The sequence below is a fragment of the Camelus dromedarius genome, chromosome 8 (assembly GCF_036321535.1).
Source record: "Camelus dromedarius isolate mCamDro1 chromosome 8, mCamDro1.pat, whole genome shotgun sequence".
Taxonomy (NCBI): Eukaryota; Metazoa; Chordata; class Mammalia; order Artiodactyla; family Camelidae; genus Camelus; species Camelus dromedarius.
The window spans coordinates 2,266,513-2,279,344 of NC_087443.1; the positions used below are offsets into that span (position 1 = coordinate 2,266,513).

General features: G+C 44.2%; 1 protein-coding gene across 5 annotated transcripts in view; it reads right to left on the bottom strand.

The window, feature by feature from the left end:
* MTR (5-methyltetrahydrofolate-homocysteine methyltransferase) overlaps positions 1–12,458 on the bottom strand; it is an 89,075-nt gene extending 76,617 nt beyond the window's left edge. For 3 of the 5 annotated variants that reach the window (XR_004139484.2, XM_031460806.2, XM_031460809.2), the window contains exons 1-6: positions 12,161–12,458; positions 10,285–10,499; positions 6,397–6,486; positions 4,366–4,435; positions 2,544–2,636; positions 1,034–1,140 (exon numbers count right to left, since the gene is read on the bottom strand). Coding sequence is in view for 4 of the 5 variants with exons in the window: in XM_031460806.2 (XP_031316666.2) it covers positions 1,034–1,140; positions 2,544–2,636; positions 4,366–4,435; positions 6,397–6,486; positions 10,285–10,499; positions 12,161–12,194 (609 nt within the window). In the remaining variant the exon portion in view is untranslated. Of the gene's footprint in view, positions 1–1,033; positions 1,141–2,543; positions 2,637–4,365; positions 4,436–6,396; positions 6,487–10,284; positions 10,500–11,212; positions 11,280–12,160 lie in introns of those variants that run through there. The other 2 variants (XM_031460807.2, XM_064487829.1) reach the window with 2 other exon arrangements.
* Positions 12,459–12,832: the final 374 nt, after the last annotated feature.

Consider the following 12,832-nt stretch of genomic DNA (forward strand, 5'->3'; position numbering starts at 1 on the left):
CAAGTGTAACACTGTACATGTTCCAACCAAACACTGACTGAAAGTTCACCTGGAACAAGTGTCCCTGATGAGGAAGAGCTGAAGAGCTACTCTTTCTTCTTTCTCTCAATCGAAATTAAAAACAGAGAAACCAGAAGTCTCCACTTTGCACAGCCTCATATATACATGGTGGTACATGAACCAACAGCTTATGACATTGCAAGTTCCATGTTAATCTATGCTGTCCATGTTTTATTAAATTCCAGCTCCTCTAATGCTCAAGGCCCTTCCACATCAGAACCCAGGCATGCGGAGGGCCAACTGTACAAATTAAAACTAGTGAGGTAGTATTTGTAACCTATCAGATTGGACAACATCAAAAAGCTCAACAGAGAGGGTGTGGTGAGACTGGCACTACCGTGCACTGCCTGCTGACTGAGTATAACAGCACAACCCTGGAGGGTAATTTGACACTAAAGATCAAAATTAAGTGTCCACACCCTGTGACATGGAAATTTCACTGGCAGAAATTTATCCTCAGACACACTGCGCAAAGATGTATGTATGAGGGTATCTACTTCTCATTCTATACACTTACGCACCTTAGTACATACACAAGGAACATAAACACATACACATACGCGCACGCACACTTTTATCTGCAAAGAATCTCCATTAGAACCCCCACACCAGGAACTGTGGTTGTCTTCAGGGAAGAGGAGATGGAAGGATACTTATTTTTCACTCCACACATTTACGTACCCTTAGAATTTAAGAGCCATGCATAGTGTTTACTACTTGTGCGTCTATGTACACACAGTAGCTATATAATACAAGAATATTTACTTTCATAATTTTTAAAAAAACATTTTTTTAAAGTTACAAAAATATCCTTTTGAAATTTCCTTCATTCTCCTGGGTTCAGTTAAAAAAATATTCAAAAATAAAATGGAATCGAGGAATTTTACTTAAGTTTAGTAACAGCTATTTGTGGTCTTCTCACACCACCCCCCGCACCCAGCCCCCACGCCCCTTTTTTTCTCCTTTAACTCACCTTGGCATTGGCGGTGTCAAAAATAGTTTCAACGAGTAAGATATCAACCCCACCATCCAGAAGCCCTTCGGCCTGCTCTTTGTATGCTTCAACAAGCTCATCAAATGCTGCAAAAAATCAACCACAACCAGGATATCAGCATCCTCTGAATGGTCAGGACATGCTGAGTTCAGGCCTGGCAACCGGTGAACTGACTATTGCTGGTTTATAATGCATAATTTAAGAGGCACACCACCTTCTGTAAGAAACCAAACAAGGAAAGACGGCAGTGACGGAAAGTTAAACCAGCAAACTGAACACAACTGCTCCTAAACACTTAGCACATAGCCTTCTCTTCCCATGCATGAGCCAAGGACTGGTTGGGGGGGGGGGGGTGGTGAGAAAGTGTCTGACTTCTTGAGCCCTGTCCATTACTCTCAAGATCTTAGAAACAGCATTCTTTCCAGGGATGGTCTTAATCAATCAATCCAGGGATGAGTGAGGAGTAACTGCGAAACGTGTCACACTGACCCGGATGCGTCAGCGGTATTCTCCCACACCCCTTGTGGTAAAAGCCAGTGGTCCTGTAGGTTTTGCTCCTGCCCTCTGACACCGAGACTTTCAGAAGAAACCTGCCTGATGGGCAATTTCAGCCTAAAATCAAAAAGTGCTCAATCACTCCTAGGTAAAATTTCTGTCAGAAATGTCTTGAGTTGTCTCTATTTCCATCTGAGAGGTCATCCCTCTCCCCATTCTACCTCTCACCCCAGAGAGATGCCCATATATTCAACAGACAAGCCTAGAAGCACGCTTATGCTTGCTATACTAAGTACACTGCCTCTTACACAGCACAAGAGAAAAGAAAAGTTAGCTCTTCATTGTCAGGCCCAGACCAAAGGAAACACGGACCACACATAAGCCCAGAAGAAGCAACCCCTAGTGGAAAATGTGTCTGTAACCCAGACCCACAAACCACACTTGACAGAATTTGTCATCCACACAAAACTCATTACCATACACAGTATCACTACCACTCAGCTCTGATCATTTAATTTTTGTCTTTTGTAGTCTGATGCTTAAGAAGTTAACCTTGATTTCCAGACTGTTCATAAAATCTCAATGCAAGTAAGCTTACAGAATCTGGTTTATAATGCTGGTATGTTCATATAGTTTAGACTGCTTTCTGATCAATACAATGGGGGTCTAGTGGGTTATTCTATAACAGACCAAGGCCTCAAGTTTGTATTTGCTCAACTCAGTTTAAAGTTTTATCTTGATTGATTTCAGGTCCACAGCTGATAAAGAACACCACAACATGCACCCTTGAAAGAAAGCTCAAAATACACCCTACTACTACCCTCAGCTCTCTTTTCATTTAGACGTCTACTGCACTCCAGGGACTGCTGTAAATAAGCCCTTAAGTCACAATAGCCCTGAGGTAGATACTGGTACTGGGCCCATTTTATAGATCTACAGATTACTGAAACACAGAGGTACTTGCCCAAGGTCAATGATCACACCTGATACTCACTGATGTTCCTGTAATCTGGTCTTTCCACAGATGGGGACACAGAGAGCGTCTTATTAGTTGGACCCAGCGCTCCTGCCACAAACCTCTTAATTCCTTTGGGAAAAGAAAAACAGGTGTGAAATTTCTGAATAGCTCAACGTTTTTGTTGTGAGTCAGTAGGCTGTAAGATTTCCCCTAAAACACAGGCATACAATCCTTTGTGTACAACTCTGAAATCCAAAAGGCGCAAAGCCCCAAGTTTTTTCCTTACTTCATTTGACAAAAGAACTTGACCTCTCCTAAACTACAAGGGGCTATATGTAGTCTTTTTCCCACTTAGTGGATGATTCACAGATTTTACTGCAAATGTATGTCTGATTACAAGGGCTGTCATGGATCCCACTGGGGAAATTATGAAATATAACATATGTGCACGTTATCACCAAGCCTACCTCAAAACTGAATTCTCACATATCTGGCTTCAAAGCATTTCAGGTGGTAATCCTTTTCTACCACCATAGCTTTGTTTGGACAAATTCCCTCTCCTTACTCTTAAGAAAACTTGAAGGTCATGAACTTAAAACAGGTGCTGCAAAAGCTCCTCACAGCAGCACTGACCTTGAAATGCTCTCCAACACTGTAGGGCAGGGCCTTCACTGGGAGAAAATACTAAATCACAATTAATAATTATAAAGCCTGAAATTAAAGTATGAAACAGATCAACTCTTTTGGTAATTCTTTAATAACCTTTCCTCTAGGATAGAGTCTAGGTGCTTCTAGAAGAGCCTGAGAAGTTGTGTTCATTTACATATTGTATCAGAAGCCAGGGTCATACTGCTCACTGCTTTTGGTGATTTTAACCATGCAATAATCTGGGTTATGCTTTACCATTTAACTGGAGAAGACTAACAGCTAGTTGATAATCCAGCCTTTGAAAAGGTTACAAGTCTGACCATAAGAAAAATGTCCTTATCCTTCCATGCTGTAGCTGTTTTAATATCCTGTTGGGGTAACAGTCTATGCCTTTCCAGATTTAAACATTATCTCCCAGAAACAGAGTTCCTATAAATTGCCTCAGTCTTCATTAGTATGCTGTGTCTAACTTCCTAACAATTTTGCTTTACATCTTTCCTGTTCGCAATAATTTCATATTTCCAAATCTTAAGGGGCGCCATATATTTCTCCCATTCCTTTCCCTCCATCAAAGCCTCCCTCCAGCTGGTGCTCAAGTGTTCTTATGGCAGCCAGCCAGGAGGCTAGTTATTTCAGGGAGCCACTTTTCAAATACCAAGAGGACTGAATCTAATGGCACTCTCTTTTGCGTGCTACACAGTGCCTTCAAAGACATTAGTGCCATGAAGTAGAAAACGCTCAAAAGACGATCTCTCTTTACCTAAAAAGCCACTATCACAGGATCTGGGTAGCTTGAAGGGAATAAGATCTAGTATCTTTATGATAACCAAAATAACCGAAACAGTCAGCTGTACCTCCATAACCTGATGATGCACTTCCAAAAGGAGAAAAATCATTTGAGCTATAAACATACAAGGAAGCCACGGTCCCGGTCACAAAGAACATAGCACCCTAACAGCAGAGTAAACAGAGAGTGAACCCTAAGCCCAAGGCCCACAGAGACAGTCAGCTCAGAGAGACACTGAATGCCCGATCACGGCACTGCAGAGAAGCAACCTAAAACAAGCCCCCAGCGGTGTCTGCAGAGGGCCGAAGGCCAACCTCCACCAAAGGAAAAGGGCAGTGAGGACAGTGCATTACAGAGGAGAAGGGCAAAGGAAGCATCTTTGTTCGAAAAAAAAAAAAAAAGAAGAAGAAAAACGCTCCTTACCTGTCTGGAGTGTTATCTCCTCGGCTGCTTTCCTGGCCACTCCTGCAGAGCACTTGTTCATCCGGTAGGCCTAACACATCAATGCAGACGTTAGTTCGTCCTTTCTTTCCTCCGTAAGACAAATAAGGAATTCATGACCTTCTAAAACCTAGTTTTATTTAGTAAGGAAATGTAGTGAATTATCTGAGGTCTGAATGAAAGCTTAGCTGAAAAGGCCTATCAGCTGCCCCAGCCTTGAAGGCAACAGGAAAAGCAAGAGTCTCTGGGAACTGCTTTTAGGTTCTTCCCCAAAATCATGAGCTAGCAGGCAGCAAGGGCAATCTCTGAATGTGTGGCATGACAGAATAAGCTGAGGTAGCTACATATTCAGAGAATTAGAAAAAAGCACAGTAAGGGAAAAAGCATGGGCTTCAGTCACAGGAGACCTGGGTTCTCAAACCGAGCTCAGTCACCACCTGCCCAGGCAATTCCCTCAGGAACTTCTCCAGCCCTGGCTTCCCACACTGCACAATGGCTGGAATCAGGGTCTGAACTTTTCTAGATTATGTAACCTCTTGAGAATTTGGAAAAGTGCCACGAACCCTCTCACTAGAAAATAAAAAGCAAGTATGCACAAACATACAAAGTATTGCCTACAAGTTTTACTGAGATACACCCAAGCCCAGTCATCTGCACACTGCCCGTGGCTGCTCCCATGCTATGACGACAGCGCTGCGCAGTTGCAACAGAGACTCTATGTAGCCAACAGAGCTTGATGTATTTACTGTCCAGCCCTTTACAGAAAGAGATTGCCAACTCCTGCCCTAAAACAACACAAAAGTACCTGCAATTCAATTTCATTTTCCCTCAATAACCCAAAAAGCAAGTGATTTCACAAAGTTCCAACATCATGAAAGGAATCAGTGTCAGAGTATTCAGGACTACGTGCATGAACACACAGGCATGTGTCTGGAAAAACCCCACCCAGAAATGGGGACTGTAACATCTACCATATATGTCCATCATCAACATTTTACAAAATTTGATTCTGGGAGCATCATGCTGATGAGAAAGAAACCAAATCCCTCACCCCACACTGGGATGCCTACTATCACAGGGAAAAAAAACACAAAAACAACAGAACAAATGCTGGGGAAGAGTGGGAAAACTGGAACCCTTGTACACCACTGGTGCAGATATAAAATGATGCAGCCACTATGGAAAATAATATGGTGGTTTCTCAAAAAAATTAAACAGCATTACCATATGGTTCAGCAACTCCAATTCTGGGTATATACTCAGGAAATGACAGCAGGGATGCAGTACAGATTACCTGTACACCATGCTCATGGTGGCACTGTCCACAATAGCCAAAAGGCAGGACGTCCATCAATGGATGAATGGATAAACAAAATGTGGTAATACACACAATGGAATATTATACAACCTTAAAAAGGAAGGATATTCTGACACAAGCCACAACCCAAGTGATGCAAGCCTGGCACAAAAGGACAAATACTGTATGGGTCCACTTATATGAGGCATCTATGGAGTTAAATTCATAAAGACAAAAAGTAGAATCACGGTTCCCAGGGGGTGGGGGAGGGAAGGACTAGGAATTATTGTTTAATGGGTAGAGTTTTATAAGATGAAAAGAGCTCCAAGGATAGATGGTGGGAATGGTAGCACACAATGGGAACGTACTTAAGGCCAATGAATCATAGTTAAAAATGATTAAAATGGTAAATTTTATGTTACATATATTTTGCCACAATTTAAAAAAAGGAAACCAAATCTGTCACCCAACTTAAGAAGGCTTCACAAAACTGTGCACATGGCCAATCATGCTTTTACAATAAACATCAGTTGCATGTGATTATTACTTGCCCATGAAAGAAGCCAGGTGGAAAATGAATGAGCTGTCTGGTCACAGACAACAGATAACTAGGCATGAGCTTGACTCTGCAGCTTTGGCTGGTTTTCTCACTAGCAATGGCCAGTGCAGCAGATGCTTATGAATACTTTAGACATGAGGAAAAATGAAGTTCTTACCAAGTGTTCGAGGCCATAGTCAGCTTGGGCAATGTTAGTGCTGCTAAAAGTATTTGTTTCAATGATATCTGCCCCCGCCAGCAAGTAATCCTGCAAGAAGAGACAGTAATGTCAATGCTATGAGTTTTAGAATCCCTGTCCCCTAACAATAAACTTGGCTTTTCAGCACTACCACCACCAAACACCTTTTGACCACTTACTAAGTCTAAGGTGCTGCACTAGACAAGAGGCTAGAAATGCGAACAGATAGAGGGATATCACGGAAAGGCATGTGGTATAAATAAACACGGAACTTGAACTCAGACAAAGTTCACACAGTGTGAACTGAGCTAAGTTCCTTAAACTCTCTCAGCTTCAGTTTCCTCATTTGAAAGTATCATAGCCCGACCTCACAGGGTGGCCATATGATGACACAGGTAACACATCAGGTGTCTGGCACACGACGGCCCTATACAAACATCACTTTGTTCTTTCTGCCGTCTCCCGGTTTCAGCACAAACAGAATCACACTGAGAACGGCACTCTCTCTGAGATCTCGATGCTGACCACATTTTTCAGACACATACCCTGGTCCCTCCAAACCAGATCTGCACCCCTACTAAACCTGGAGGACCTTGGTGCCCTCCTGTTCTCTTTGTTTGAAACCTTTCTTCCTTGTTTCACTCTTTGGACACCGTCTCAACTTCAATCTGGTGAATGCTCTAGACTCTTGGTTTTCCAATAGTGAGTAAACCCAACTCCACATAACTGGATGGAGACTGTCGGCAGAAGAGCTGGGAAATGCAAACCAAGGGGCAACTCACGGGCTGGGGAGGCCTGGTTCCTTGTCTGGCGGCTTACACAGCAGCTGTGTCACACAGTTGGCACTGTGTTTACTGAGATGATGCCTTTGAAATGGATGTCTCCACAATCAAAAACTTACTGTCTGGCACTCACATAACAATCAAAAATGCTCGGGTCAGGTACTTACACTACCAGTAGAACTTGGGCATTCCATTAAAATTAAACACCAGGGAATTAGCTCTATGGTCAGTAACTCCACTAGAAATAACTAAGTGTGACAACAACCCAGTCTCCTTCTCTTCTTTGTAACACGACATGGTCTCTGCATTCAGAGAACTCCAGCTAGTCAACACTTCCCCTGTGAACAGGATAGCCAGGTGTACTTTATTGTATTTATGGCCATTTTTGCTTTATTACGTCTCCTGGGAAACTTGTTGTTCTACCTAGATGCCTACCTAATATACAGCACAAATATTCATTCTCTCAAAATGTATTTACTGACTACTACGTGAGAGATACTGTTCTAGGCGGTAGGGATTCAGTAGTGAAAAATGGGCATAAACTAAGGGGGCGGGCAGTGGGAAGGGACAGACTGGGATTTCAAAATGCAGAATAGATAAACAAGATTACACTGTATAGCACAGGGAAATATATACAAGATCTTGTGGTAGTTCACAGCGAAAAAGAATGTGACAATGAATATATGTATGTTCATGTATAACTGAAAAATTGTGCTCAATACTGGAATTTGACACAACATTGTAAAATGACTATAACTCAATAAAAAAAAGTTAAAAAAGAGAGAGAGAGGAAAAAAAATGGGCATAAACTCCTGCCCTCAGGAAGCCAACACTTTAGTGATAATCCATGTGAATAATGACAAAGCCACATGGCATGGTACATCATATGATCTCATCAACTGCATCCTAAAAACTGATGTTTGTAACCACACCAAGCAATTCACACCCACAATGGCACTCCCGATCTACAATACACTGGCATTTTATAATGTGACTTGACTATATACTCTCAGGCCTAGCAGAAAAACCTGCAGAAGCAAACCTCTTTAAGGACCGATTTTAAATCCTCCAGAACCTACAATTCCCACTATGACCAAAGGAAGGGAATGGTTCTCAGATGAAAACCACTCTGCATCTTATCTAGAACAAAGTCTTGACCACCCAACAGACTGATCCCTTCCCACTCAATGAATCATTTAATCACTAAATGACCTAAGTGATTTTTCCCCCTTAGGAAGAGTCTGAAAGGCAACTAAAGCAAAAATAAACACCAAACTAAAAGCACCTGCACAGCAAAGGAAGTCATCAACATGAAAAGGCAACACATTGAGCGGGAGAAGATATTTGCCAATCATGTATCTAAGGATATCCAAAATAAAGAACTCGTACAACTCAAGAGCTAAAAAACCCACCCAATTAAAAAATAGGCAGAAAATCTGAATAGATATTTTTCCAAAGAAGACATATGGAGGGCCAACAGGTAAATGAAAAGACGCTCAACACTACTTCTTATCAGGGAAATGCAAACCAAAACCACAATGAAGTATCACCTCACACCTGTCAGAATGGCTATTATCAAAAGACAAGAAATAACAAGTGGTGGTGAGGATGGAGAAAAGGGAACTCCGAGCACTGTGGGTGGGAATGTAAATTGGTATAGCAACTATAGGAAACAGTGTGGAGGGTCCTCAAAAAATTAAAAATAGCACCATCACATGACCCAGCAATTCCATTTCTGGATATTATCCAAAGAAAACAAAAACGCTAACTCAAAAACATAAAAGCACCCCCATATTCACTTCAGCATTATTTACAACTGCCAACATATGGAGACAATCTAAGTGTCCACTGATGGATGAATGAATAAAGGAAATGTTGTATGTACATGCAATGGAGTATAATAAAACTTTAAAAAGAAGGAAATCTTGCCATTCATGGATAGCCCTTGAGGACATTATGTTAAGTGAAAGAAATCAGAGAAAGACAAATAATGCATGATCTCACTAATATGTGGACTCTGAACAAACAAATAAACGGAGCTCACAGATAGACTGGAGGTTGCCAGAGGTGGGAGGGTGGGGGAAATGGCTGAAGGGAGTCAGAAAGTATAAACTTACAGTTATAAAATAAATAAGTCATGGGGATGTAACGGACAGCATGGTGAATGAAGTTAATCCTCTGTATTGTATATTTGAAAGTTGCTAAGGGAGTAGATCTTAAAAGTCCCCATCACAAGGAAAAAAAAAAATTGCAGCTATGTATAGTAATGGACGTTAGCTAGACTTACTCGGTTGACTATTTCACAATATATAAAAATATCGAATCATGTTGTACATCTGAATATAATGCTACTCATCAATTATATGTCAATTAAAAAAAAAGAAAGTCTGAAACAATGCCCTTCTCCAGAAGATAAAAACTTTCTCACTTAACTGGTAAATATGCTTTGCCCTCCAAATTGAATCTAGACCAGGAAAACAGATTAAATCACCTTATTATCTCTTCTAGTCATTAATTCTATGAAGTTCATATGATAACCTACAAAGTAATTCAGTTCTATATTTCTTTTTAAATTTTAAAAGTCTAGCAAGACCCAGTTACTTGCCTCTGATCTCTTTATGTTCACTAGGCATTTTTATTAAAGACAGAAAAATGGCACGAAAGAACATGTGATTTCAAGTCTGTAAACCTCTGTAAACATCAGGCAAGTTATTTAACCTCTGTAGTGCTCCGTTTCCAAATCTACAAAATGAGAATAACAACTATCTTTGAGTTTCATTTCATCAGGGCCGTTGTGGTGACTTGAATAAGACAGTGTATATGAAAACCTTAATCTAGCCAGGATTTTATGGTTTTTCACTGCAGTTTAAATGCCTCAAAGGCAGAAACCTACCTTCCTCATCTCCTTATCCTGAATACTCAATACAGTGCATGACTTTTACTTGGTGCCCAACACCTACTTTCTGAACAAATCACCTCTTTCTTCTGTATCCTCCAGAGCACTTGATACAGTGGTCAGTCCTCAGGACATGAAAGGGACTGCAGAATCATAGAATGAAAATATAAGAACCTGGGGATGCTTTACCTTATGGATTTGGTAAATGACATCGGGTTGAGTTATACTTAAAATGTCATTGTTGCCTTTCAGGGGCCTGGAATGATCTTTAAATTCGTGTCCCCGGAAGTCTTCCTCACTCAGCTTGTGCTGCTGGATCATGGTCCCCATCCCTCCATCAAGCACCATAATCCTCTCCCGCAGAATGCCTTCAATCTCGTCCTGCAGAGTTTTCTCCATACCTGCTTTAATAAAGAAAGCGAAAATCTGACTTTAAAAAGTGAAAGGAGAAAAACACGTGTGGAGAAGGAGCTTAAACTAAATTATAATAATTCACGACAGGGAGTAAATGCGGCTCATAAAATATGTACCCATAACTGCAGCATTTCCAAAATGCTGTCCCAAAATGTTTCCATTAAGTTATAACAATGCTTAATGAAATAGAAGATTACACATAGCACAAAATTACTGGTAAAGCACCAAACCAAGGTTAAAGCAGGCTGTACTAACTCCTGTTTCAGAGATGAGCAAAACAGGCAGCAAAGAGCCAAATGCCACAAGGCCAGGCCAGCTGTGGGAGAAAGTCTTCAGGTGTCCCTCTGGTGGTTGTGTGCCCGAGCTCCCTCAATAGGAGTAAGTGACAGATAATTGAAAACAATCAGTCGTGCCAAACTGCCACTTAAACTGTTAGCTCTAACAGTCTCTCCCACCTACTGCCACAACTAGTTAACAGCCTGCCCACAGGGTCTTACTCGCCTCTGCACCATCTCTGAAACAATGACCAGCTAACACTCTGGAGTGTCTCAATTCTCCCCACGTTCTTGACTTCTAATTCCCAGCCCTGACTACTCATTCCAATCCTATTTTCTGGTGTCCAAGAACTACTGTAAAGCCACAAAACTGTGCTGACTGGAGTCACCAAAAATTCCTAAGATTGATCTGAGCCTCTTTGGTTCACCTTTTCCTTGGCTCCTTTCCATATCTGCTGTCTCAAACTTCTGCTTTCTTTTAGCACCAAATCCGCCTCATCCTTTTCACTCACAGGTGATTTCACCTAATCCTGTACAAAAAAGTCTTTGGGGAGCTCCTTAAATTAATCCCCCTCCACCTCAAAATCCTCTTGCAGCTCAGCACACTGCTTCCCCACCCCTCAGACCTAAGGAAGAGCACAGGATCACCTCCACCCAACCCCTCCCACTGCTCCTCCCATCTACCCCTTCCCACCTTCAGCAGTTACACTGCAGCCAGTCTTCTCCATGGGGCTCCTGCCTCTGCCTCTACTGAAATTATTTCCTAAAGTCACCAATGACCTTCTAATTATCAGAAACCCTCGGCTCTACTCTTAGACCCAGATTTCAAACTGCCCACCTGCTATCACCCCCTAGAAACCCACCCGCCCCTCTCTCTAATATCCAAAACCAAACTTGCCACATTTTCTACCTGATAGCCCTATTTCTGTGAATGGCATCACCCGTCCCCGTTGCCTGACCTGAAAACCTCAGTATTACAACTCCTTATTCTCCCTGATAGCCAGCGTCTGTCTCCCCGTTACTCCTCATCCCCGCCTACGGGGCACCCGCCACTCTGCGTTTCCCTGTCACTCGGCACCTGAACTTCCTCGGGCTTAGGTGCTCAGTAAGTATATATTGAACAGGAACGTTCAATCACGCGGAGCTTCCACAGGGCCCTTCTGGAACGTGCGGTGTCAAACGCTAAGCGAAGCTACTCCGAGGTCCACAAGGCGTCGCGGGGCCGCGGGGGGGCGGGGGCCGCCGGGGGAGGAAGGGGCGCGGGCGGGGGAGCAAGGACGCGGCGAGAACGCGGGCCCTCGGGGCTCCTCCGCCAGCCGCGAGGAGCCGCCCGCCCCTAGAACCACCCCCGAGGTGGGGACCACGCGCGGCGTTACCGGACGGCGCCCGCTCCTGGAGCGCGGGGGACATGCTGCGGAGCCTCCTCCTCGGGCTGGGCCGGACCGGGCCGGACGGGGCCGCGGCGGGGAAAACGCGCTGTCCACACTTGACGGCCCGGAGCCTTTCCCCGAAGGCCGCCGCCCTCACGGCCCGGGCGCGGCGAGGACACGCGGGCCCCCGGCCGCGACAGTGCTCCGGCGCCCGCTTCCTTCTCGCGGGGCGCGGGCCGGGCCTGAGGAGGAGGACGACGTGGCGGCCGAGGCGCGCGGCCAGGCTTCACCGTCCCCTCAGGCTCGAGGCGGCTCGCGAATCCGGGCGTCTCGGCGCTCAATCCAGCCTCTGAGCCGGAGGGCCCGCCCCCCCGGCCTGGGATTGGTCTGCAGGGGCTCGTCGCGGCCGTATTGGCTGAGCCGTCGCAACCAATCACCAATCACCGGAGGCCTGGCCCCAGGGTGCGCTGGGAGACGTGGTCCAGGAGCGCAGGTGGCCCGCGGGGGTCTGCGCATCTCCGGCCGGCGTCCGTGAGGGCGTCCGCAGGGTCTCTCCCGGGGAAGTCGTGGTGCGAAGCTGGCGCTGGCCTCAGCTTCTTAGGTGGTGTCGAGAGCCTGGTCCTCGGAGTGGAAGACCAGGTACTAGTCACGTTTTATTGTTGACTGGCGCTGGGCAAG